Source organism: Ctenopharyngodon idella, chromosome 20 (genome assembly GCF_019924925.1).
Source record: "Ctenopharyngodon idella isolate HZGC_01 chromosome 20, HZGC01, whole genome shotgun sequence".
NCBI lineage: Eukaryota > Metazoa > Chordata > Actinopteri > Cypriniformes > Xenocyprididae > Ctenopharyngodon > Ctenopharyngodon idella.
In genome coordinates, this window is record NC_067239.1 from 29,754,077 (window position 1) to 29,780,900 (window position 26,824).

At 36.9% G+C, this 26,824-nt stretch overlaps 3 protein-coding genes and 1 long non-coding RNA gene across 4 annotated transcripts in view; 2 read left to right on the top strand and 2 right to left on the bottom strand.

Annotated features, from left to right (window-relative positions):
- Window positions 1-5,320: 5,320 nt before the first annotated feature.
- On the top strand, window positions 5,321-7,408 carry nkx2.2b (NK2 homeobox 2b). The gene is made up of 2 exons (XM_051874685.1): window positions 5,321-5,765; window positions 6,594-7,408. The coding sequence occupies exons 1-2, from the start codon at window positions 5,576-5,578 to the stop codon at window positions 7,103-7,105; spliced, it is 702 nt and encodes a 233-aa protein (XP_051730645.1). The 5' UTR covers window positions 5,321-5,575; the 3' UTR covers window positions 7,106-7,408.
- Window positions 7,409-14,861: 7,453 nt separating this feature from the next.
- Window positions 14,862-16,928, bottom strand: LOC127502150 (uncharacterized). The gene is made up of 2 exons (XR_007926788.1): window positions 16,104-16,928; window positions 14,862-15,279 (listed from the first exon to the last, which is right to left on the bottom strand). It is a non-coding gene; the product is annotated as an uncharacterized LOC127502150 (long non-coding RNA).
- A 12-nt stretch (window positions 16,929-16,940) lies between these two features.
- On the top strand, window positions 16,941-19,649 carry nkx2.4b (NK2 homeobox 4b). Its single transcript, XM_051874762.1, has 2 exons — window positions 16,941-17,487; window positions 18,229-19,649. The coding sequence occupies exons 1-2, from the start codon at window positions 17,145-17,147 to the stop codon at window positions 18,807-18,809; spliced, it is 924 nt and encodes a 307-aa protein (XP_051730722.1). The 5' UTR covers window positions 16,941-17,144; the 3' UTR covers window positions 18,810-19,649.
- Window positions 19,650-19,936: 287 nt separating this feature from the next.
- xrn2 (5'-3' exoribonuclease 2) overlaps window positions 19,937-26,824 on the bottom strand; it is a 32,250-nt gene continuing 25,362 nt past the window's right edge. Inside the window, exons 29-31 of the mRNA XM_051874761.1 lie at window positions 22,647-22,686; window positions 20,265-20,382; window positions 19,937-20,182 (exon numbers count right to left, since the gene is read on the bottom strand). Coding sequence (XP_051730721.1) covers window positions 20,120-20,182; window positions 20,265-20,382; window positions 22,647-22,686 — 221 coding nt within the window. The 3' untranslated portion in view covers window positions 19,937-20,119. The remainder of the gene's footprint in view (window positions 20,183-20,264; window positions 20,383-22,646; window positions 22,687-26,824) is intronic.

The following is a 26,824-nucleotide window of genomic DNA, read 5'->3' on the forward strand; positions in this document are numbered from 1 at the left end:
AATGTGCGAAGTTATCTCAAGAACAGACTGTAAAGTTCTAAAAGTCTTAATAATTTTTTTTGAAAGAACTCTATAAACCTAATGCCTGTAAATATGTATTAAAGCATTTTTAGGACTGATACAATTATCCTGACGATAGTTCAACCCTAATTAACAATAAAAGTGTACAATATAATTGTATGAATTAATAGCCTATATCCATATAAAATAAACTTCTATATTGTCACAGCAGGCGCGCTGTTTTGTTGACCTTACCCACTGAAATTGAAAAATATTAAACTTTCAAGATTAATTGCTTAAGCATTTTTAAAGTGGTGAACTTTACAAATTTACAACCTGCAATTATAATTTTATTGCACTTTTCCCACTATAGGCTACTTTGAATTTAATTGCAAAGTTTGAACTCTGAAAACAAATAAGTAATATAACTGAATAGCAGGCTTCAGATATGCCTATTGTTTTTAATGCAATGTCAGTAGAAGGAAACAATGATGTGATGTTATTTACACGAAAAAGTGACTATGCATTAATTGTCACAAACGCAGTAGGAATTTAGTCTCGAATTTTTTAAAGAAAGCAACTCGAAGAGGAAAAGTATGACAGCACCGCCATCTTATGGTTCATTTAGGAATTACACGCATCAAGAGAAACGAAATGAATCTTTAATATAATTTTATTTATTTAAATAAAGGGGCACCAAAATTAATTACGCATCATTTTATTGGGTGTATTTGTTTGCATTTCGAAGAAAATACTAAACTAATTGCCATACTGTAATTAAACAATGCAAAGGCTATTATTTACGCGTGAAACTGTGGTTTTACAAACTTACGATATGGATATTGTATTTTTTTTTTTTTTTTTTTTTTAATGTAAACGTTGAACCGGTACAGGGATAAAACATTGTCTACTTGTACAAGACATGTAAAGGCCAATCGAGACATCTAGGTCACTGCAGTAAAGAAATATATATTATATTAGTTTCAAAAGAGATTTAGGCCTATTTATTTTGACTGACTTACTGACGAGAAAAGAATACAATGAATTAAGGAATAAACGAAAATTCTTAATATTACGTTTCTAATAAAAAAAACAGAAAATGTGAGCAGCACTCATGACCGGCAGTGGCGTAATTTATCCAGTAGGTGGAGTGCTGATAAAAAAATTATTTTCATGACAGCATACCAACTCAACCATTGCTCTTACTATTCTTCTACTTTCATTTACTTTTTTCTTTGCTTAACTTTTATTTCAGACCTTTATATCACACTCTCTCTCTCTCTCTCTCTCACACACACACACACACACACACCTTCAGTACTGCCATTCATCACTCACAGCACAGTTTTCCCTCTAAATATCAGAGGCGCCAAACTGAAGGTTTTTAAAGGCCTCTCTGGCCTGAACTGCCCATCTCCTAATTAATAAACCCAACCTTTGTAATTTAACCCATTAGTAGATTGTACATACCAGACTGTACCAGAAGAGGGAGAACATGAGAAAGAAAGAGTTTGCATTCCACAAAAGTATCAAAACAGAAAAATAGCCTACCTGTCAAATTAGGCTGATGTCACTGTAAGCAATACAGATAAGAAACCCTAAATGTGGAAACCTAAACAGAACAAACCCATATTCTTTTCACTTAAAAGACAATAGGCTAAATAAATTTCACTTTACAGGATTAGTTCACTTCTGAATTAAAATTTCCTGATAATTCACTCACCCCCATGTCATCCAAGATGTTTATGTCTTTCTTTCTTCAGCTGAAAAAAAATTAAGGTTTTTGAGGAAAACATTCCAGGATTTTTCTCCATATAGTGGACTTCACTGGGGTTCAACGGGTTGAAGGTCCGAATGTCAGTTTCAGTGCAGCTTCAAAGAGCTCTACACGATCCCAGACGAGGAATAAGAGTCTTATCTAGAGAAATGATCGGTCATTTTCTAAAAAAAAAAAAATTATATATATATATATATATATATATATATATATATATACTTTTTAACCACAAATGCTCGTCTTGCACTGCTCTGTGATGCTCCACGCATTACGTAATCACGTTGGAAAGGTCACGCATGACGTAATCGGAAGTACCGAGCAAGTGTTTACAAAGCGAACATGCAAAGACTAAGTCAAACATCCTTTACAAACAAAAAGGTAAAACAACGATGTCAGATGATTTTGAAGTTGGAAGAGAAAATGAGATGGAGTTTTTCGCCCTAGTTTTTCGCCGCAGTACTTCCGCCTATGTCATGTGTGACCTTTCAAACGTGATTACGTAATGCGTGGAGCATCACAGAGCAGTGCAAGATGAGCATTTGTGGTTAAAAAGTGTATAAATTTGATTTTTTTAGAAAATGACCGATTGTTTCACTAGATAAGACCTTATTCCTCGTCTGGGATCGTGTAGAGCTCTTTGAAGCTGCACTGAAACTGACATTTTGACCTTCAACCTGTTGAACCCCAGTGAAGTCCACTATATGGAGAAAAATCCTGGAATGTTTTCCTCAAAAACCTTTATTTCTTTTTGACTGAAGAAAGAAAGATATAAACATCTTGGATGACATGGGGGTGAGTAAATTATCAGGAAATTTTAATTCTGAAGTGAACTAATCCTTTAATTTTTTCTTACATCATGGGTCAGGAAGATCTCATATGAAAAATGTGAGAGTAACAAAACATTCAGTCGATGTCTCTGGAAAATTAAAGTCACATAGCTATTCCTTACTGGTTATCACTGCTATTATTTGTTACCGATTATCACTGCATTGTTTAAGTCAAGTTAAGTAGTGTCTTTATGGTGCTAATGAGCAAACTAACTATCTAAACAAATTCATAAGAATATTAACAACAGCACAAATAACAAAAGTATATCAAAAGCTAACATGCTGGCTATACGGATAAAGGTTACAAACAGAATTTAAAATGATTTTACATTTACAGTCTGATGCCATAGGACAGGGGTGTCCAATCGTGCTCCTGGAGGGCCACGGTCCTGCAGAGTTTAGCTCCAACTTGCCTCAACACACCTAGTATGCCGAGTAAGACCTTGATTAGCTGCTTCATTTGTGTTTAATTGGAGTTGGAGCTAAACTCTGCAGGACAGTGGCTCTCCAGGAGCACGATTGGACACCCCTGCCATAGGTGAACATTTTTTCCCTTTTCTTTTAGAGTAGTTCTAAGCAACATATACAGCCACTAGATGGCGCTCTCACACAATTCAACCAATCTACCTATATCTACAGTCTTTGATACAACTCTACATGAAGGACGAGCACAAATCTGCTTTTTAATTTTTCGATTCTATATTTAGCAATGCTACTTTGTCATAATACTACTACGAAAAATATGCAAATCCTTAGCACGTTTTGACAACTAACTAACAGTTCAGGAACGTTTTGTAGCTCTAAACGCGCATCAGAAACGAACAACACTTCTGTCCAGCTGCACACAAATGTAAACATGTATATTGTGTTATATAAATGATTTTTCCTATTTCGCACGCTCTTGCATTTCAGAGGACACTTCTTTGTTCCACTTTACAGCTTGTATAAAAACATCCTTGAGATTTGTTTCATGAAGTTTTCTTAAGAGCTTGATCTGTGTACATTATGCCTTAAGCTCTCAGAGCCTCATTCTCACTGTATTATTCATCTTACAGCAATTCACTGGCAGCTCGTTAGTGATGTAAAACCCCATACATGAACGCAGGAAATTATATCTAAAGCTAAAAAACTCTCAAATATTTCGCTATGAATGTCTAATTTGGTTTTCATAAGACAGTCAAAGCTCTAAACATGAATGAAAGAATCGTTCATTGAGGCCAGTTGAATACCATGACAACAAGGAGCGCGCTCACTTTTATTTTACCAGTTTGGGTGTATTGTGCGAGGGCGTCAATCAACCATTATTTCTGCGCCCCAAATAAATGCAAAACCTGATCTAGCACAAAAACTTCCAGAGGGAGCCTTTCATTGGCCTATTGTCCAGAGCTTAGCTGTTGGTTTGTAGATGTGTTTGCACAGTCCGACCACCCATGACGCGCGCAGAGCGCACTGAACATTCACATCACATATACTGTCAAAAAGAGGAACCAGAGACACCCAACTCATTTCAGATGATACTGGAGAAAAATAAGTCAATGAGACGTTCAGAGTCACAAAAAGACAGTTATCTGGACAAAATGATAATCAGAAAATCGTTCATATCGATTAAAGCTTTGATTTTTTTTCTATGCACATAAAAAAGATATAGCACGAGTTTAGCGTGCTATTTACACGCTGAAATTGCTTTTTACGTGCATATGATACGCAGTATGTAGCCTACTTAGCCTAACCTAAGGTAGGATTAGTGGTGTGGGGAAGGGGCTTATTATATGCACGCCAAATGTGCGTATCATTTGCACGCCGTAAATTGCGTATCATATGCACGCGAAAAGTGCGTATTATATGCATGCCAATGGCAATTATTGCGTATAAAAAGCACGCCAAATATAAACAGAAAATCGTGCTATTGATACGCACTTTCATGAGATCGAGCTCAAAAAAAGAACGTTTTAATGAAAGTAAAAAGAGCTTGTGCAAAGTAGTTTTTCTCGAAATACACACAAAATTACGCACACACGCACAAATAAAACAAGAAAATAAAAACAAACCACTAATAAAGAGTAAATCACACACTAATTGCACTAACTTTTATACTAAAAATTATTGAACCAAAAACCTGCAACACCTGCAACAGATTCAGAACTCATATTGTGTACATACTATAATTACGTATTTCGGTCTAAAAATAAACGCTTTGTGATCATTCTAAAGCAAGTATGCAGTGAAGTATGTCGATTTAGCGTGAAGTGCTTCAAACATCTGAATGCATCAACAACCAAAAGCTTTTAAGCACCAGACTAAGTATGAATGACCTACAGCATATAGCATGAATTCTGAAGGAGGTCAGTAACAGGATTCTGCTCTTGTCGTCAAATATGGGTCGGTGGCTTGATGAATTTGGTACTTGACTTAAGCTCTAAGCAAAATATTGACCCAAAAGGTTTCCATAATTTGGCCACTTGCCATTTTAAACAATCCCATTTCAACACGGACATCTCATCATCCACAACACACAATGTTTTCCAACCAATCACACCTTACAATGTAGCTAAAATGCGTGCGTTTTTAAAGATAATTAGCCTATAACGGAGGGTTTCCATTTGTGCCGCGGACGCTTGTGATATGTAAATGAGTTTGGGGGGGGATCTCTCCCATTTTAGTCGTGTCACCTCATCCCACTCATGCATTTCTGCTGTTCCGCTGATAGAAGCTCGACTCACTATTTCACACCCGCACTTGACTCCAGAGATCCGCCCTCGATCGTCGAGGCCTTTTCTGCAGGTCCAACACTCACCTGCGAACTTAAATGGACCAGACTAATGGATTGGTTGGGTCAAGCACTGTAGCATCCGAGGAGCATCTGTGATCTGGATCCGTGCGCGCGCGCTGTCCAATCCGACGGATCTTCTCTTGATTTATAACTTACCAGAACGCTTTTGGAGAGACTTGTCACGGTATATTGGTTTGGAAAATGTCCCAAAAGAATTCCAAGGCTGGATTCTCTGTCCGTGATATTTTAGAGCTCTCGGACACGAACGATGAAGGATCAGTGACTGAAGACACTGAAGATGAGGCGGATGAAGGACTCTCTGGAAATCAGCAGCGCGCGTCCTCCAGAGATGCGCTTTGGCTCGGATCTCCATGTGGCCACAAATATCCAAGTACGTTTATGCATTTTAGATAAATATTTCAAGCTGCTGTTGTCCTATTTCAGTATCTTAAAACTTATTTTATAGACTCGAATCAGATAAAACAATAAGAAGTGCGCGGAATTCAAAGAAATGCATTCATAGTGGTCATGATTTTACGCATTTACTTTCTTAAAAAAAAAAAAAAAAAAAAATAGGTAGCACTTTATTTTACAGTCCTTTTCCCCATACTATGTACTTATAGTAATTACAATAACTGGGTAATATTCTATCCCTAAACCTAACCTTAACCCATGTAGTTACCACATACACTGTACATTTGTTTTTTTTATTTTTTATGATTTGTTATCATAACATTTTTCTTTTCTCAAATCAACTTAGATAATTAATGTAGTTCAGATAACATAATAATTTGAGTTTCTGTTGATTAAACCAATCGCCTTCATTGTATCAACTCAAAATTTTAATTTCAATGAACTCAAAATTTTAAGGCAACCAGGTAACTTACTTTTTTAAGTTAAACCAACAATTCTTTTTTACAGTGTACTTCCTTAGGTGTGTAAATAAAGTGCAACCAAAAAAAAAAAATTAAATAAATAAAGGTTCTTTATGGTTCCATATAGAACCTTTACCATTGAAATATTCTTCACACTAAGAAAAAATGGTTCTTTTAAGAATTGTTTACTGAAAGGTTCTTCTGCATCGCTACGAAACCCCCTTTTGGATCTTTATTTTTTTTATGATCTATTATCAATATTGATCTTTTTTTTTTTTTTATCTAATTCGATTACGCATAAACGTTATTAATTTACATCAATAATGGTATTTAAATATTTTCAGCAGCGCCATCAGCATCTCCAGAGGACTTGAATCCCGAACTGTCCGCGGATGAGTCTGTTGATCGGGACAGGGAGAGTTCGGAGGACTCGGCGAAAAAGCGAAAACGGAGAATCCTGTTTTCAAAGACGCAAACGTTTGAATTGGAGAGACGCTTCAGGCAACAGAGATACTTATCCGCCCCTGAGAGGGAACATCTAGCTAAGGTCTTACATTTGACCCCAACCCAAGTGAAGATTTGGTTCCAGAACCATCGGTACAAAGTGAAAAGAGCCCGGGCTGAGAAAGGAATGGACCCATATCTGCTCTCTCCACGGCGGGTTTCTTTTCCGGTTCTGGTGAGGGACGGCAGACCGTGTCATGTTCTCAGTCCTCAGGACGTCACCGCAGCGGCACCATTTTCTGCTTTTAACATCAAGCAATTCCCGCAAATTCATCACAGTCATAACATCTGCCCCAGCATCATGATGACACATCTGACACCTGTCAGTCATCTGCAGCCGTGGTCCTGGTGAAGAGACGGAACTTTGAAAATATAAAGTTGTTTTCGTCACATGTCGCTTCATTAATTATATTTCTGCAATGTGGAAATGAGTTTTAATGTTCTAATGTTCCCCCCCACCTTTGATTTGTATTATTTTCGTTGAAACTGAAATACTTACAAAATGGGACATCATCATCATCATCATCATCATCTCGTGCTGTTTGTAGATATATTTATGTTGGCAATTTTACTGTGTATTGATGAGTAAGTTTCATTAATATTCAACTGTCAAATATTACTTTTCGTTGCATTTAGAAAGAGTACGATCAGTGTAGGTTGGTTACTGACAATTTGATAACGTTTAAGAAATTAATTGGAAATAGTTTTCTGAGCATTTTTTGTTTGTTTGTTTTCTATTTTATTTGTATTATTCTGACTAACCTGTAATAAACTTAATAAACTTTTTTTCTTCTGGACACCGCGCAAAAACGATATTATTGATTTTGTTGTGTTGTGATACAAGATTGAAAGCTTATAGCCTAATGCAGTAGTTATAAATATATATATGTATGTAAATAACCACGCGTGTCCTCGCCATTCTTTTGTGACTAAATGTGTACATTTTGTTTGCGAGAAAATCATTTAAAATCTTTTTGAATGTTGTGAAGGTTCAGGAAAAAAATACTAGAACAATGTACCGTATAATCATTCATACAGTCAGTGTCGGAATTTAACTTTTTCCCTAAGGTAAGCTACCCAGACCTGATTTTCAAGGGCATTTTTTCTAACCACATTTAAAAAATGTTAATTGGAGTTGTTTCAATGTTTTCTGCACGCTGACTGTTTTCAGAGCTGATTTGATCCGCTTCACAAACAGATATCCGGCAGCTACAGGGGCGTCTAAACCACATGCCTACTAAACAAACGACGAGATAGACTAGAAAAGACACATAATGGAGTATTTTTAAATATATCAATGTTTAAAAAAAAAACGTGAAATTTACTATAGGTTAATTTTTGCTTCCACACATTAAATAAGGTGTATTTTATTAAACACTTTCGGTGATACTGTGAAATCAGGTAGGCTAGTTGGGTTTTTTGTGCCATGTAGCCAAAACATTATATTAAAAGAAACAGAAGTCACTAAGAAATCACTTTTTGACGAATATGATCTATAACTGAAAAGCTGGTAAATGTGCATATTACGAGCTGCACACGCACTGCATTCTCTTCAATGACCACTTGGTGGCAGCATTGTATTATTATAACGATTTAAATGAAAACGCTGGGTTGCACTGTTATTCGTGCATCTAGAGCAGGGGTTTTCCTCTGGAGCAAAGAGTATAGAACCCAAGAGGCGAAACTCTGATGCTTTTTGGGTAACAGCCACGAGGAGGCGCTTCAGCAGCGCGGCAGCCATTTTGGGGTGAAAATGCCAACTGGACAATAGAATCCATCACATCTTACGCACCCAAAATCTGCGAATCTCACAGCCAAATCAGAAACGCAATAGAAAATTTCTCAAACTCAGTACATTTTATGACACCTACAGTAAATGTTGTATTGTCTTAACCTATATATGTTTTATGTGATCAGCTGTGGAATCCAACCATTACACATCTGAGGTAACGTAGTTAGCCTACTTTATTGAGTATTTCCATTTTATGCAACTTTACATATTTACTATTAATAGTAAATTAATAAATTAATAATTAATAAAGTAAAGATAATCACGTTTGTAGCGTGGTCCAGGGAATTAAAACGTACAGGCAGACCTAGTAGAGTAATATAGTAATAGTAAATTACTCCACTAGGTCTGAAATATACGTTTTAATTCACTGGATCACGCTACAAACATAATGATTTTATAGAACATGATGCATTGCTGTGTCTGTTATCCCATAATTTCCACTTTTGGACACAGTGGCTGTGTTTTTTTGTTTACATAGTCTTGCTTTAACGGACATTAATATAAGACAACACTGCAAAAACAGTTTCTGTCAAGCTGTTATACTGTCCAACATTCCCAAATTTTCTGATTCATGTCCTTAATTTAATTTCATATGTTGGTATTAATTCAGTGTTTATAATGCTAATATTAGAATTCAAAGAATTTTAACCCAAACTGACTGGGTTTCTAGAGAGCAAAGGTTTTGTGAAAAAAGTGGAAGACTTAAACACAAAGTCTGTAAAATAAGCGATAGTATTTTATTCTGTGTTGTCATCATTCAGGTTAGATTTTAGCTTTAATGTACTTTTTTTTTTTTTTTTTAACAAAGCAGCTGATATTGCCGTAGAAACTAGTGTACTGCCGAGTGTAGGGCTGCTGCTGGGCGCCGGTGTTGCAATGGAACGTTCTATTGAGTTTCGCTTCTTGTCAGTGTATATTCTTTGTCTGGAGGGCCACTGTCCTGCAGAGATCACATGATTCCAAATTAAACGCACCTGAACAGCTAATCAAGGTCTTAGACATAGAAACTTCCAGGCAGGTGTGTTGAGGCAAGTTGGAGCTAAACTCTGCAGGACAGTTGCCCTCCAGGACCGAGTTTGAACAGGATCAATATCTGCTTGTATCTCTCAGATTTCAACTCAATTTATCCCTTAACAATTTCTCCTGAAAACCACACCTGATTAGTTCTGCCCATACTAACAGAAAAGTAAACAACTTTTTCTCACATAAACTTAGGCCTATTGCAACTTTTCAATGTATTTGATCATGCTAACAAGTTCAAAGATGGCGTTTGCAAAGTTTCTATGGTAAAGTTCTATTATACATAATTTAAAATTAAAACTTCAAAGACTTCAGGTTCAGATTTTTAAAGTGAGATCCCAGAGAACCGACCTTATCTCAGCTGAGCTCTTCATGAAGACTCCATGTGCGCATGTTTGTGATGCAATATTTTTTCATCTCGACCATTTTCACCTGCCATCACGCACAGATATCCTCTGGATTCATAATTCATTATTTGCGTTTGTTTGTATTTTAAAAGAGCTCGAGGTTTTGGAATTATGGGAATATTATGACGTAATAACGCCCAAACGTCGCAAAACTTGAAAAAAAATTATTTATTTAGATGTTTTCCTAGTGTATCACTGTCTGTATGTTATTGTATGACTACAATAGTAGTTTCTGTGTCTCTGTCTCTGGCTATGGTGTTGGTTGTTAAATGTTTCTTTAATTCTTTCTATTTCTGTTATTCTTAATAATTATTGATATGTTCTAATTTTGTTGTACCATACTGTAAACTGAACGCTCAAATAAAGCATTTATTTTCAAAAAAGTTTTTTTGTATAACATTTATCCCATCGTAATGCCATTCTTAAGGTTTGCTTTTCCTTTCTCCTCTTTTTTTTCTCTTAAATTTAATATTTGAACTATTCTAAATTTTTTGTAATTGTGTTAATTATGTAGAATGTATCTATTGTTTATTTTGTGTATTTGTATGTAATCCCTTGGCAATGTTCTTTATGTAATTGTTATTTAAGCATTAATAAAAAAAAAAAATGCTTTTATTTCCTGTCCAAAATAGATACACCTTAGATAAAAAAAAAAAAAATCGTTTAAATTATAAAGTTTCTTTGAAAGTAAATGGAATGTTAAGGATTATTAAACGTTCTATTCTCTTTGGCCTGGAGGTGGCGACATTCCAGAACAGTTTTGTGTTCACAGTGGTCCAAACTGAGAAAGAACATAATTTAAAACGTTGAATCAACTTTCAACTCTTTACCGCATCCAAAAATCCGTTCAGGTGTGTAGATGACTCTCTTTTTATCTTAAAATTGGTTCTAGTTGCTCTTTAATCACAGGGTACAATAATATGAATCTATAGATTTTATATTCTCTATCTACTGAACATCTGGCATTAAACTCAGATCTCACATGAGACGTTTTTGGCTGATTCCCCTTTCTGAGTGATGTGTTTTGGAGTGATTTCAGTGGGAGAGATGTTGTAATTCTGCTGATCCAGAACGTCTGTGTGGTTGTGTTCTGAACCTGAACGTCTCTACGTAAAGTCAGATGTCATTTAGTTGTGTGTGGACGCACCTGAGTGCTCTAAGCTTTCTCGAGGGCTCTTCTGTAGACAAACATCTTCACAAAACATCTGCTTACCTCAGCAAATATTACGAAAGAAGCAAATGTAACTTCATCCTGACATCCTTTAAAGGGTTAGTTCACCCAAAAATGAAAATTCTGTCATTAATTACCCACCCTCATGTCGTTCCACACCCGTAAGACCTTCGTTAATCTTCGGAACACAAATTAAGATATTTTTGATGAAATCCGAGAGGTAGGCTATATGACTCCTGCATAGACAGCAATTTAACCACCACTTTCAAGGTCCAGAAAGGTCCTAAAAACATCATTGAAACAGTCGACGTGAGTGCAGCGCAAAAACAAAACAAAAATAACGACTTTATTCAACAATATCTTCTCTTCTGTGTCATTCTCATACGCTGTTTATGTTCAGCGTTTCAACGCCGACTCATTATTGCTCCTGCGTCAGCATCACACGCATGCGTCGCGATGCTCACGTGAACAGCGTCGGCCAATAATGAGTCGGCGTTCTGACATAGAACCAGCGCTGAACATAAACAGCGTATGAGAATGACACAGAAGAGAAGATATTGTTGAATAAAGTCGTTATTTTTGTTTTGTTTCTGCGCAAAAAAAGTATTCTTGTCGCTTCATAAAATTAAGGTTGAACCACTGCAGTAACATCGACTGTTTTAACAATGTCTTTTTAGTACCTTTCTGGACCTTGAAAGTGGTGGTTAAATTGCTGTCTATTGTGATAAAAACCTCTCGGATTTCATCAAAAATATCTTAATTTGTGTTCTGAAGATGAACGAAGGTCTTACGGGTGTGGAACGACATGAGGGTGAGTGATTAATGACAGAATTTTCATTTTTGGGTGAACTAACACTTTAATTGCAGTGGAGTGTTGACATAGATGCATAAATAGGCCTTATCATTAAAAACGGCCATTTATAGCAAAAACTCAAATAAAAATATAACCCAAATGAAGCAAATAACTTATGAAGTGAAATAAATGTTAGCTGCGTCTATCTATCTATCTATTGGATTGAGATCTGGGGAATTTGGAGGCCAGGGCAACACCTTGAACTCTTCATCATGTTCCTCAAACCATTCCTGATCAATATGTGCAGTGTGACAGAGTTTATCCTGCTAAAAGAGTCCACTTCCACCAGGAACACCATTGTCTTGATGGGCTGTACCTGGTCTGCAACAGTGTTAGGTGGCACGTGTCAAATTCACCTCCACATGGATCACCGGATCCAGAGTTTCCCAGCAGAACATTGTCCAGAGCGTCACACTCCCTCCAATGGCTTGTCGTCGTCCCACAGTGATCCTGGCACCATCACTTCACAGCGCACACGTACACTGCCGTCCATGTGATGTAAAGGAAAATTGGACTCAGGCTTGTGTGCCCATTGTAGGTGCTTTCGATGGTGGACAGGGGTCATCATAAGCACTCTGATTGGTCTACGGCTACACAGCCCCATACGCAGCAGATGCACTGTGTGTTGTGACACATTCCTCCCACCATCATTACCACAATTTTGTGTAACTTGTGCCACAGTAGACCTTTTGTTGGCTCGGCCCAGTTTGTGGTTTGTCCCTCCTCGGACACTGTTGGTAAATTCTCACTACTGCTGACCGGGAGAAACACACAAGCTTTGCCGTTTCAGAGATACTCTGACTCCGTCACCTTGCCATAACAATTTGGCCCTTGTCAAAGTCACTCAGATCTTTATTCCTGCTCATTTCTCCTGCATCCAACATGTTGATTATGAGAACTGATTGTTTGTTTACCATCTAATCTACCCAGACCTTAATATGTGGCCTTGTTAGGAGATGATCAATGATATTCACTTCACCTGCTGGTCATAATGTTTTGGCTCATCAGTGTATATACGCTAATTCATTAGCATACAAAATTGTTAAACATAAACACTATAGCAGCTATCTAAATGAGGACATGCAATGGACATCCAGTGTTTGTAATTCAATTTAATATGGATTAAAGTAAACCCAGACAGCCATCTTTAAAAACGGGACTGGTTTGATGGGGTGATATGGGTCCGCTGTGGGGAAGCCAGGTGGTCTGAACCGAGTCTTTAAAGCGGGCAGAGTGGGTCGCCTCTTCAAACGCTGCAGGAGCTCAGCTGCCTGGCCTACTGCTCTTCTCATTTAAACCCAAGAGAGAGAGAAAGAGAGATTTGCTGCTTTAGGTGAGGGGGAAGAGGCAGGACAAAGAGAGAGAGAGAGAGAGAGAGAAGGTGGGTAGGTATGTGAGAAAGAACCGATGGAAAGCTCAACTGAAGAGGGGGAGGAGATTAGAGGTCAGATGTGAATTCAACAGAGAACATGGCCTAAAAACCCCATGTTTTGTCTTGGATATATCTTGGATATATTTGGACTGGGGGAAAAATGTGTGCTACTATGCTTTGAATAATTTGTAGTATATATATTGGCGGACAAGAAAAGATGAACATATATATGTTCATATATATGCTATATATATTGGACAACAACCTTATAGCTCAATTTACTTTGACAAAATACAATTATTTGACATAAAATACATATTGATACAATAAAATGAAAGCCTTGTAAAAAAAACACAATCACAATTATCACAAATGAATTCATCACCACAATCATTCTTTTTTTTTCTTTTATAAAAACCTGCAAATCGTCGATATGTTTTTGTCGTTGTTTATAGTGTTTCGATGTGCAGTGCACTTGATACCTTCTTGCACAGAAAAGGTTTCATGAAATGTTCATTTCTAATTCACGTGACAAGCTTAAAGGGGCAACGATCACAGTTTTCTTTTTGACTGAAAAAAGCTAATATGTAATCATTCAAAAAATATATGTATTATTTGATTGAAGCATAACTATTTTCTCTTCCATGAATAATATATATTTTACAGTACTTAAAAAACTATATATATTGCTCTGGTTATTATGCATTCTTTCGTGTCAGAAAATATTTAATTGCCATGCGTTTTAAACAGTATGTTGCCTCATAACGCATATGGTGTATCTTGAGTGTTTGTGTTTTACTACGTCACTGTGGATATTATTAAAAATAAATAATTAGGCTAATTTAAAAAGATATATTGGTAATGTCGAGACAGAGCTAAAAAAAATAGACTAGGCTATATTAAACGTAAACTTTATTTATATATAAGTTGTACATATTATAATTTATAATATGTAATTAAGCTATATATGACATATTTAAGATTTATATATTTTTATAAGGAAAGAAAAACACGAACAAACGTAATAAACAAACTGTGCACATGCACAAGCAAGTCTTTGGAGTTTTGTAGCAAAATAAAATCGATCTTCCTTTAAATTTCCTTTAGTTTTTGGAAAGACACGCAGTAAATATTGCCTACATTTAGCGATAAAGGGGAAAAAAGAATAAAATAAAATAAAAAATAATCTTTACAATGAGAACTTTGGCCTCTTCCCCAAACTGCAAGCTGAAATTGATAAGATAAAAGTCCTCTATTGTCTTGACATATTTTGATTCCCAATCACTTCAGATAAAATAATAGAAAAGAGATGTTTGATATATTCTTTTCTATTTCTATTTCGTTAGATTTTTGTTTGAAATCATTTTTTTTTTCATAAACATGTTTACGCAAATGATGATGAACAGCCTAGGTTTAGTATTGTCGTACTATATTTTGTCTTTTTTATACTTAATAAGACATTAAAAATAAATAAGCATGAAACTATAGGGCTATACAATTCAGTTCGAGTCTTTATTAAGTCAAACAAATCTGTTCGTGGAGCTCATGAAGAAATATGTAAAGGTATTAAAACAGTGAGGCTACAAAGGCTAATGATTTTATCATCATTCATTCAGACCTCACCTCATTTCACATCACTGCAGGGAATTCTTCAGATTATCTTTTTAACTTACACATTTTTATAAACGCAATTCCATTAAAATGCAATGGCAAACTGATTAGATACATGTATTTCCACACAGCCAGAGGCTTTCTGTCTAACTATTAGCATCATTTCAGTCCTTCAATAACATTAATTGCGGGAGACAGCAGAAGAAAGGCTGTTTAAGTGCTCTGTCACTTGCGTTGGACCTTTCACCTCATCACAGGCTGGAATGCGTCCTCGAGAGCGCCACGGTGCCACATGTACACCTGGAGATTCACCAGGACAAAATAAAGAAGATTAAACAAAGAAGGTCTCGTGGTTGCGCGCTTTCCGATTGGACCTCTGAGCCACAAACATCCAACAACTGTTTAATGAGTTCATGAAACCTTTAATACAGGTGGTTTAACATATTTTAAAACACAAATACTAAAGCTAACAAAAGCATAATCATCAATAACATAAAGTAATAATATGGGCAATACATGAATGTCTGCATGGTTGTATTTTACGCAATCGATTAAAATCCGTTCTTTGTTGTTTTGGAAGGCCTGCTAAATCTGCACAATTCCAGTTCGCTTTTTCACATGAAAGTCATTTAAATAAAGTCCCTTCCTGCACAAATTATGGCATTTAAAATGTAGATAACTCATATGATTTATTTACATCACTGCATTGCACTGCGCGTCACGCGCTCATCTCACCCGTTCCAAATGACATTTTTGGAAATAATGCAACTGTTTCAAGACTTGTATTTTCAGTGGCGTTTTAAACATGATTTGTTTGGCATTTTCCCCTCGCTGTGGACGACTAAATAAAAATACCCCCTTCAGTTCTTTATCTTGCCTGACGCGGCCAGAGAAAAATCGGGAATATTCGTCCGTTTTCGAAAAAACGTTTTCAATGTTTAATTGTCTCTTCCATCATTTGAATCACAAGAACGCGCCCAAGTTAAGACATTATCAAACAAACACAGCCGGAATTTAAATGATCAAGAAAGAACTCGAACAAACACATTTCTTGTTTGTATGATTTCACAGACCATTTCTTATTTAATTATAACACTATAAACTAGCACATATCGATTGATTACCTGGCATATTTTGTGCGCTTTCATTTCCAACTTCTGTCTGTGACTCCTTAGGCAAAAAAAAAAAAAATGCAGGAAATATACGAATATTCACAATTTAGAAACTTTCCTTCATTCGCTCTTTTTTAACACAAAAACAAAAATGTCACGTTGCTCTCTGCGGACTGTGGAGCTGGAAACACACGGCTGTTTTGTGCTGTTGGCCATGCCCTCTGACTTCATATTCTACAGGTTTAAGGGGTCCTCAATTTGCATACTGAAAAATACGCCACGAATTTTAAATTTATGATGATATCATCTTGTAAGTAAAGCAAATAAGCCTACGCGCAAGCAATCATTTACTAAACCGGTAGTTTAAGATTAGTTTTAAGAGTTTATAAACTGTTCCATACTTTTGTAAAGATTAAAAAAGAAATAGACTGTCATTTAAACTAAACGCCAATTCGGTTTTGCTTCGGTTTAATTAGAACACACTGAGTTGCAGTTCAAATTGATGGTTTGGCGCCGTTATTTCAAACCAAATGAATTGATCACATTCTTCTGATTTTTAGCACAAACCGTGAAAGTGAAATTGTAGCCTAACCTTTGACATCACACATGTCAAACTGAGCTCTCAAGTTTGTATAAAGAGAAATCTCCGATCATGTTTGGAGGAGAATTCAGATTGTGAGCGCCACTTATCATAATGCGAAAGCTCGGATAGATTGATGTAAAAAAGCTGACGCCACTTGGAAGCTCAAAATGATACAAATTTGCTTTCTGATGGCATTCTTTGTGTATCTTCTGCTCCGCGAGTATTTTCTTCAATTACTAGGATGTCAATGGCTCGTTTGGCTCGTTGCTCCGCCCCTCGCGTTTGTCGTAAACCAGCAGTCTGACGGGAATAAGGCAGAAATAAGAGCGTCCAGGACTCGCCTCTTTCTCCAGGGCGCACACTCGGACCTCAGTGAACGCGGTACGCACGGAGGACACTTGGCGTCTGGCGGTCGCGCGCACATCCACGGGCTTGTGGCAGCTTCAGCAAACTCGCTCGCGGGCTGAACCATGTCCTTTAGCCCCAAACATTCAACTCCTTTCTCAGTGAGCGATATTTTGAGCCCGATCGAGGAGACCTTCAAGAAGTTTGCAGCTATGGAGAGCAGCGCGAGCCTGGCGTCTCCTCTGTACAGACAGACTCAGGTGTCTCAGGCGAACCTGCAGCAGCACAGCATGAGCCATAACACCTACCACATGCCGCACTCTCAGTTCTCGCACAGCGCCATGGGAGGATACTGCAACGGGACTATCGGCGCCATGGGAGACCTTCCGTCCTACCAGGAGAGCATGAGGAACGGCGCGACGGCGACGGCTTGGTACGGCTCGAACCCGGAGCCGAGATACCCGACAAGTGAGTTAGATGAAAAGGATAATTCATTATGTATATCTTAACTGAGAAATATCAATCAAAAACTGGCATGTTTTTAAGGTTTTTGCCGTTTAGAATTAGCACCTCTTTAATTCTCAAAGAGAGAGAGAGAAAATAACATTATTTGTTTACATTCTGTCAAGCTGTCACATTAATAAGGCTTATGGAATTTGTCTTGCATGCATTTTATTCAAGTTATATATAATGCATTGCATGCAGAAACCATGAAATAAACAAAGATAGATAGATAGTTGTAAATAAAAAATGAGGCTATTAGAGTAGGCTACGTTTTACAAGAAAATAATATTTCAGTTTTCAAAATTTCACGTTTAATTCTAGCCGTTTCTTTCTAATTATTTGTGAAATTTAGAGCCATTTCTGAGTAAAAATAAGTAAATCCTACAGCATTTTTTCAATGTAGATAGATAGAAATACAGATAGAATTTCCTTTAATTCCTTTCTCTTTTCGGCTTTGCACTTTTAAATCTCTTTATTTGTTTAATTCTTATTTTTATTCCCACTCTTTCGACTTATTATTTATAATAGGCCTACATATGTGGACGTTTTGTACTTCCGTAAAACACTCTAAATAATTTTAAAAATGCTAGGCCTATATATGCTATAGAATGTAATTATTTATTTTAAATTTTATATTTAATTAAAATTGGCTTTTATGAGTTGACTACGCGTCAATACTAATATTAATCTGCTTGTTCTCTCAAGTCTCCAGGTTTATGGGTCCCTCAGCGGGCATGAACATGGGAACATTACCGGGCATGGATGCAAGTAAATCTATGGTGACTTTACACGCGGCGCCGCGGAGGAAACGGCGCGTGCTCTTTTCTCAAGCGCAGGTGTACGAGCTGGAGCGGCGGTTTAAGCAGCAGAAGTATCTCTCGGCACCGGAGAGGGAACATTTGGCCAGCATGATTCACCTGACCCCGACCCAGGTCAAGATCTGGTTCCAGAATCACAGATATAAAATGAAGCGCCAGGCGAAAGATAAAGCGTCCCAGCAGCCGGACACCGGAAACCTGTGTGCGCAACAGTCGCCGAGGCGCGTGGCAGTGCCAGTGCTCGTTAAGGACGGTAAACCTTGTCAGAACGGGTCCAGCACGCCGACGCCCGTCCATCAGCAGGTGCAGAACGTGATGGGCAGTGAGACTTTAGCTTCAGCCGAGGATCTGGAGGAAATGTCGCCCAGTCCTCCTCTGATGAACAGCCTCTCTCAGACTGACGCCGCGCTCATCGAGTACACGAGCAGCATGGTGAGCTCCAACCTGCTGTACGGCAGAACATGGTGACATTTCACCCACCAATCACCAGAGAAACGGATCAATATGTGAATTTCCACAGACCTTTTTTTAAAAATAATTTTTAAACGGCACTCGTCTGATGCAGGACCCTCATCATGTGAATTGTATGGATTGTAACTTTAAATCATTATTGAATGAAAAGCTTCACGCGGATGAGGAGTGCGCGCGCGTGTGTGTGAAGACTAGTTTAGTGTGATGCCATTAATCCGACATCGTTTTTGTTGCTTTGTAAAATACAAGCTGTAGATGAAGAAATGTTTTGTGTAAATATCTAACACTGGACAAAGAATGCTTTCTTGAAGTCTTTTGTAAGTTTAAAAGGAAAACAATAAATATGAGTGCTGCAAATATGAAAGAAACTACTTGAAGTGTAAAACCTTTTTTTTTTTGTTCCTCAAGAAGTTGAAGCAAATCAAGAGAATTATCCGCATTATTTTTATTTAAAATACTAGTTTTGAAAAACTAATAACATTTGTTATAAATTAGACCAATGAAATCTCAATGATTACACTAAATATAACTGCGGAAATACGAAATTTAGATTTAAAATACACATTTTTAATACATCAACACGAATTCGTATTTTCCCCGCGACATCAAAATAATTTCAATCTACAGCAAGATTTTTTTACCGTTCACTTTAATAAACATTTAAGAAACAAACATTACCCAAATTAGTATTATTAAAACAGTTTTTAAAATTAAACGTGTATATTCACCTTTGTGTTTTGCGTTGCTCAATCAAATCTGATTTTTCTTGATTCAAAAGAAATAATTATCTAACAGGGCAAAAATTAAAACAAAGTGCAGCTTCTATTAAAACAGGAGCAGATTTACTCGTCATTGTCATATATTCCATTCGACTCTGTTTTATTCATGTTTAATCCATTAATTCAATTTAAACACTCTCAAAATGTCCATCTGCATCTATAACTGCCAAGAGATGAGCTATGAATATTAATTTAAAGATTAAAATGCTCTATGAAAATTGACTCTGCTGAATTAGGAGTTTATAAATAGATCTACATTAAAATAAACTATTAAAATCTGAGAATCTAATGAATGCCTAACAAAACACACACACACACACACACAAAACAGATCAAACTCAGCAGTCTTGTCTCTTATGTGTATTTCAGAAGTTTTACAGGCATATTCTTAAAAATCAGTACATAAGAACATTTTGTCAGTAAAATAAGAAAAAACAAGAAAACCTTTACAAATCAACAGCCCAAAAAAGACAATGTTTGCTTGGAATAGAAAACAAGAAGCTTTTTTCCCCTCATATAAGACAGAGTTCAGTTCCAGGTGTAGCGGTTTGGTGGTTGAGGAAACGCATTACCCCGTCCAGAATTATACCCCTGAAAGACAAGCAGAGGTTTCCATGAGCACCGAGACCAACGTATGAGGTTTTATTATCAAGTGATCAGTTGTTGTGCAGACCTGCCGTTGTTGTCCACCTCTCCAGCCTCCTCCTCCTCCTCCTCGTCCTCTCTGCTGGTTCTGCTGGTACGCAGCGCCCTGAGACTGCATGGACTGATCCCAATTGCCATCCTGGAACCTGTGGAGAACAAACAAACAATGGGCCCATCAAACACTCTCACAGAAAAAATGAAAATAAAATAAAAACTACAACCTGAAGGAGTAATTAAAACAACAACAACAACAACAAAAAACACCCTGATAAATTAATACAGGTATTAAGCTATTAATAAAGGTACTCTACTGTTCAAAAGCATGTTTGTTTTTTGTGAAAGAAATACTTTTATTCATCAAGGATGCATGAAATTGATTAAAAGTGACAGTAAATATATATATATATATATATATATATATATATATATATATATATATATATATATATATATATATATATATATATATATATATATATGTCACAGTTTACTTTATTTTGCTCTCCTCACTTACATAAATGAACTATAGTGCACCCACTAGTAAAAATATATCAAAAATATAAAAAGCGTCTGAATTTTTGTATACATAACTATACACAAAACACATATTTAAACTAGGGATGCACGATATATCGGCCACCATATTTGTATCGGCCGATATATGTTCATTTTTAATGTTATCGTTATCGGCCCAATAAGAAAATTTGGCCGATATATTAAAGCTGATAAATAATGGATTATTTCCTTCAGCTGAAACACTTCAGATGTGCACGGTTCACTATGATTGTTTTGAATTGCTTGAAATATGATTGAAAATGACTTGAAAATGAAAATACAGTTAAGTGCAACATGAGCAGGGCAAGTCTGTCATATAAGCTACATAAAATTATAATGAAAACATTATAATTGTGTGCTTGGGACATGGCTTTTAATAGTGAAACTTTTGTTTTTGTAATCAGGCTCTCAAATTACATAAAAATTTGGATTTAGATTTATCGGCCAACATATATTGGTTATCGCTTTCAAATATAAAGAATTATCGGTTATCGGCCAAAAATTTCATATTGGTGCATTCCTAATTTAAACAAACTTAATTATTTAATCATTTGACAGCACTAAATTTGACAAAAAAAAACTTCAAATAAATGTTGTTCTTTTGAACTTTCTATTAAGTCAAAGAATCCTGAAAAATAAAATGTATCATTTCCACAAAATATGAAGCTGCTCTACTGTTTTCAACATTGATAATAATCAGAAATGTTTCTTGAGCAGCAAATCATCATATTAGAATGATTTCTGAAGGATCATGTGACACTGAAGACTGGAGTAATGATGCTGAAAATTCAGCTTTGATCACAGGAATAAATTACATTTTAACATATCCAAACAGAAAACTGTTCTTTTAAATCATATTTCACAAAATTAATTTTTTACTGTATTTTTGATCAAATAAATGCAGTCTTGGTGAGCAGAAGAGACTTAGAAAGTCTCCAAATATTGAAAGATAGTGTACTAGTTCAATTATAGTATAGATATTTCCAATTTTTTTTTTAAGGCTCGGATAATCACATTTTTAACATTCACTCATATTTTCTGTTTTAGACATCAGAAAAACCTAATCTTTCATTGTATCATCTGAAACTACAAAAAGCTCAAGCAGTACAAATAAAGGCGCTCAAGGCATTTTGAAATGCAAAGTCCAGCTCATTCTTTGATTTCCACTTCACTCCTCCGCATCAAAACTAAAGTCTCCTGAACGCTACGAATAACACAGCAGTAACCAGCGCTCGACCACAAAACCAGCTCACCTACCCACGCCTCCCAAACATCTATCGGTCTCTAAAGCAGCGATCGGGACAGACCAGCATCCCTCATTACTGACGCAGGTCACAATCTTCCTGAGGAATCCATAATCCCTCCTCCAGGTTCATTCGGCTCCGTCCTGGACGGTTAAAGAAAACTCTGCTCTAATAACTACTGACCTAAGGTGACACAGGGCCACAATGGGCTGCCGGGCCTAAAAAGTTGTACCAAAAGAAGCTGATTAGTCCCTGAAGTGGTCTGGAGCCAGAATCAATGGCGGCTCTGTGCGGCCCCTGCGCACAAGAGACAGTGAACTGCAACCGCATTAGTGCTGCCTCATTAAGCCCTGCAAACCTCTTTACGAGAACATTTGTTTAGCGCGCAGAGAAACTAATTCCAATCCGGCCCCCCCAGGAAGAACATCAATAACTCGTATCCTACACAGGAAGGGAGGGAAAAGGTAACTGGAGTCTATTTGGTTGTTTCGGATTCTTGTATGCATGAAGAGATGTATAATGCAGACTGTCACAGGTGCATTGTGGGAACACCTTGCAATAACCTTCGGGACTGAATATATGTGGCCGTGAGTAAAGAGAAAACATCTTACCTGTTATGCGTTGTGGTGCTCGCTGGAGGCTGTCTGGAATCTGTGAAGATGAAAACAGGTGATCAGAGTTGTATTAGTGGTGTTTTCTAAAGCAGTCCCAGTACAGGACACGTGTTCATGTACATCTGCGATCCAGACATGAAGCATTCCTCAAATCATGCGTCTTGGTGTAATTTTAGTTTTTCCAAATGGTCAGACAATTTTCATCCCAGATATTTGGGACACAGCCTATAGATCCCCATAGCAACCACAAAAATACCTTAGCAACCACATAGCACCTTAGATACACCCTGGCAACCACATGGAACACCCTAACAACCAATCGAATACCTTAGCATCTGCACAGTAATGCAAAAAAAACCCAAAACAAAAAACAAACAAAAAAAACCCTCACTGAAAAACAACAAAAAAAACAAAACGCAGTAATACTTTACAAAAGGTCCCATTAGTTAACATTAATGCATTAACTAGCAATGAGCAATGCATTTTTTTTTTATTTTTTTTTTACAGTATTTATTCACCTCGGTCAATATAACAAACAACGAACAGTTTTATTGTTAATGTTTGCGCAGATCTATTAAATATTAAGTTTAAGGAACACCCTGGCAACCACCTAGTACACCGTAGCAAGCAACCAATAGAATACCTCAGCAAATGCATAACAAAAACACCTTAGCAACACCCTAGTAACCATTATAAAACTGTTCTAAATGAAAAGCATTCACTAACAACCACTGAAACACCTTAGTTACACCATAGCAACCACTAAAATACCATAGCTATAACATAGCAGCACTAACACCACTGAAACACCTTAGTAATGCCTTAGAAACCACTATAAAACTCTGCTAAATAAAATAGGCTAAGAATTTACCAACAACCACTGAAACACCCTAGTAACGCCCTAGCAACCACTAAAATACCATAGCTATCACATAGCAGCACTAACCACTGAAACACCTTAGTTACGCCCTAGCAACCACTAAAATACCATAGCTATCACATAGCAGCACTAACAACCACTGAAACACCTTAGTAATGTTTTAGAAACCACTATAAAACTCTGCTAAATAAAATAGGCTAAGAATTTACCAACAACCACTGAAACACCCTAGTAACGCCCTAGCAACCACTAAAATACCATAGCTATCACATAGCAGCACTAACCACTGAAACACCTTAGTTACGCCCTAGCAACCACTAAAATACCATAGCTATCACATAGCAGCACTAACAACCACTAAAACACCTTAGTAAGGCCCTAGCAACCACTAAAATACCATAGCTATCATAGCAGCACTAACAACCACTAAAACACCTTAGTGAATGAATTTTATTTAGCACAGTTTTATAGTGGTTCCTAAGGCGTTACCATGGTTGTTAGTGAATGCTTATTTTACTTAGCACAGTTTTATAGTGGTTTCTAAGGCTTTACTAACAACCACTGAAACACCTTATTAACACCCTAGCAACCGCTAATATATCATAGCTATCACATTGCAGCACTAACAACCACTGACACAACTTGATAACACCCTAGCAACCACTAGCATACCATAGAAACCACTTAGAAGCACTCAAAATACCTTAGGAACATCCTGGCAACCAACTACAACACCTTAGAAACAACATAGCGGCACTAAAACTCCTTAGGAACACCCTGGTATGCACCCATAAAACCCTAGCATACTTGTATCAAGTTTTGGATGGGCAAGCACCACTCACAACATAATAAATCTAGTTTCAATTCAATTTATCTGCTTTAATGTGGAACCTTGAATCTAAAACTACAATGATTTTCTGAAGAGGTGCCACAACTGGGTAAACAAGATAATATTTCAAATGCTACATAAAAGCACTTTTGAATGGGATATTTTTATTAAAATGAAATTGATCAAATCCACTGACATCAAGCAGCATTTTCAGGAAGGAAAAAAACAAACAAACCAAAACTACCACCACCACAAACCAAGCTAGAGTGAACAAATAAATGAATTAAATAGAATTAATTAACCTAATTTGTATCAGCTTCTAACTTCAGGGGAAACAGTTTCAGAGATGAAGTGAATCATGTTGTTCAGTAATATGAACAAGATTTAGTGTTGGGGGGTGGGGGACGTCAAAAGTGGCACATTTGCATTTCTTCCCGTGCTAAATGAAATAAGCATTCATCAGCCGGCGCTGCGGCGAGCTCAAGTGCTCTAGTTCCAGCGCTGCAGGTCCTTCACAAAGACAGACTTTAAAAAAAGTAGCAAGCAGCTCCTTTCCTGATCCGCCGTTGCCAAGGCGATCACCAGCTGCGGGGCTCCGAGCTGTTTGTTTTATAGGGGCAGGAGCAGAGATGAGTGTGTGTGTATGTGTATGTGTGTGTGTGTGTGTGTGTGTGTGTGTGTGTGTATAAGAGAGAGGGACAAAGACAAGAACTTCAGCCCAAAAGAAAAAGCTGTCATTTACAAATGTAGGCTTGAAGGTGGAGCAAAGACAGAAAGAAAAAAATAATTCCCCGTTTGGAAGCCAACAGGATTTTACGGCTTTAAAAATAATGACCTAGGTGTCGATGCAAAGAGATTTAGCACAGAAAACAACGATAAAAACAACTGCATTTATAGTAATGTACTTACAAAGAAAGTCTGTGGATGTGGCAAAACCCAAAACATTTGAGATGTTTTTTATTTTATTTTTCAGAGATATTTGGTTCTTCCGGTTTAAAAAGCCTTGATTGGCTGCCATGGCTGGAGAGCATGTGTCTACGTCATCAGTTTCTGAGCTAGTCTCCGCATGTATTCATGAGGATGAACTCTTATAATCAGGGCTTGACGAACTTTTTTTTGCTCACCAGTCAGTGGCTAGTGGTTTTCACTGGCCACAATTTTGACATCGATACCATGGGGAAAAACTGCCACACAGATATTTTTAATATTATCTCCTAATTTGGCAGCAGGTATATTAGGCTGCTGTCACTTTAAGACCTGACGCACAGATCCATTATACTGTTACACATGCGTTTTCTTTCTCAACTGTTTACATTCACTTAAAACAACTGACTGTGTTTACATAAATACTCGCAAGACCGGCATTTTGTCATTTTGTGTGTATTTGACCGTTTAAGCGCAATAAGCAGCGAAAAATAACTCAATATTGTACTGAGAGGCAGCTTTGTGTGCGCACACTTTGGATGCAAGCACAAAATCTGTGGGAATGAGTAAAATTATGCACAATACGCGCAATCCCACACCGAAATTCAAGCCCTGTAACACCAACAATATTCATGCGGAGCAATTGAAACAAGTGAGTGAGGGGAGGCGGGTTTGTGTCTCAACTCGAGATCAGAAAGAAATAAAATAGATATTTTTGACAACACTACATTGCACTTAGTTTATTTCAGATGCCTTTTTAAAAGACTACAGTTGAAAAATGTATATATTATATATAAAATTCAACCCACCAAAGTGGCTAGTAGGAGTGACTGCGTTACACGCCACTGCTGAAACCCGCATTTTGAGGTTTGGCGGGTGTTAATGTCAAGCCCTGCTTATAATCCAATCACTGCGCTGTATTATGCATGAGATTGCATTGCAGCTGAGAATTCAAATGTCACAAAAGACTGTTTCAGTGCTGTTCGTTCAGCTTCGCATTCAGATACATGTGTTGTGTGTTTCCTCACTAGAGTAACACAAAAGTGTTGTTTGCATTTTCCCCACGATGCTGTCAGAGCTGGAGTTTGACTACCAAGAGTTTAACAACACTTGTAAAATGCATCACAGTTCATATCCGGACTGGAGCAAGCGTGTTTTTAAAGTTATGGACATATGTGCTCCAAACAAGAACTAACACAGTGTATGCGCACATATTTCATCAAGTCTCCTTCAAATGTATATGTGCAAATAAAAACACTGATAAAGAGGTACACCTGATCACAAACATGACGACATGAATTATTCTGAGACTCACAAGACAATGATGTAGACCAAAAAGTCAAAGAAGAATAGACAAAAACTAACTATGCGTTTGTTATTTGTGTTAAACTGATGTCATTTGTTCAGAGATTGTAGTGCTAGTAAACATAAAATAATAGACCTTTTCTTCCTCACTTTTTACCAATAGCTCAAAGTTATAATGCCGTTTTTCCAAGAATAATTCATCAAAACATATTTGAATTGTTCATGATAGTTGTTAGT

Excerpts from the sequence above, each read along its gene's own strand:
- nkx2.2b (XM_051874685.1), top strand. The coding sequence starts at position 5,576 with ATGTCCCAAAAGAATTCCAAGGCTGGATTCTCTGTCCGTGATATTTTA. Across the intron at positions 5,766-6,593 it reads ATGTGGCCACAAATATCCAA|CAGCGCCATCAGCATCTCCA; the intron begins GTACGTTTATGC and ends AAATATTTTCAG.
- nkx2.4b (XM_051874762.1), top strand. The coding sequence starts at position 17,145 with ATGTCCTTTAGCCCCAAACATTCAACTCCTTTCTCAGTGAGCGATATT. Across the intron at positions 17,488-18,228 it reads GGAGCCGAGATACCCGACAA|TCTCCAGGTTTATGGGTCCC; the intron begins GTGAGTTAGATG and ends TGTTCTCTCAAG.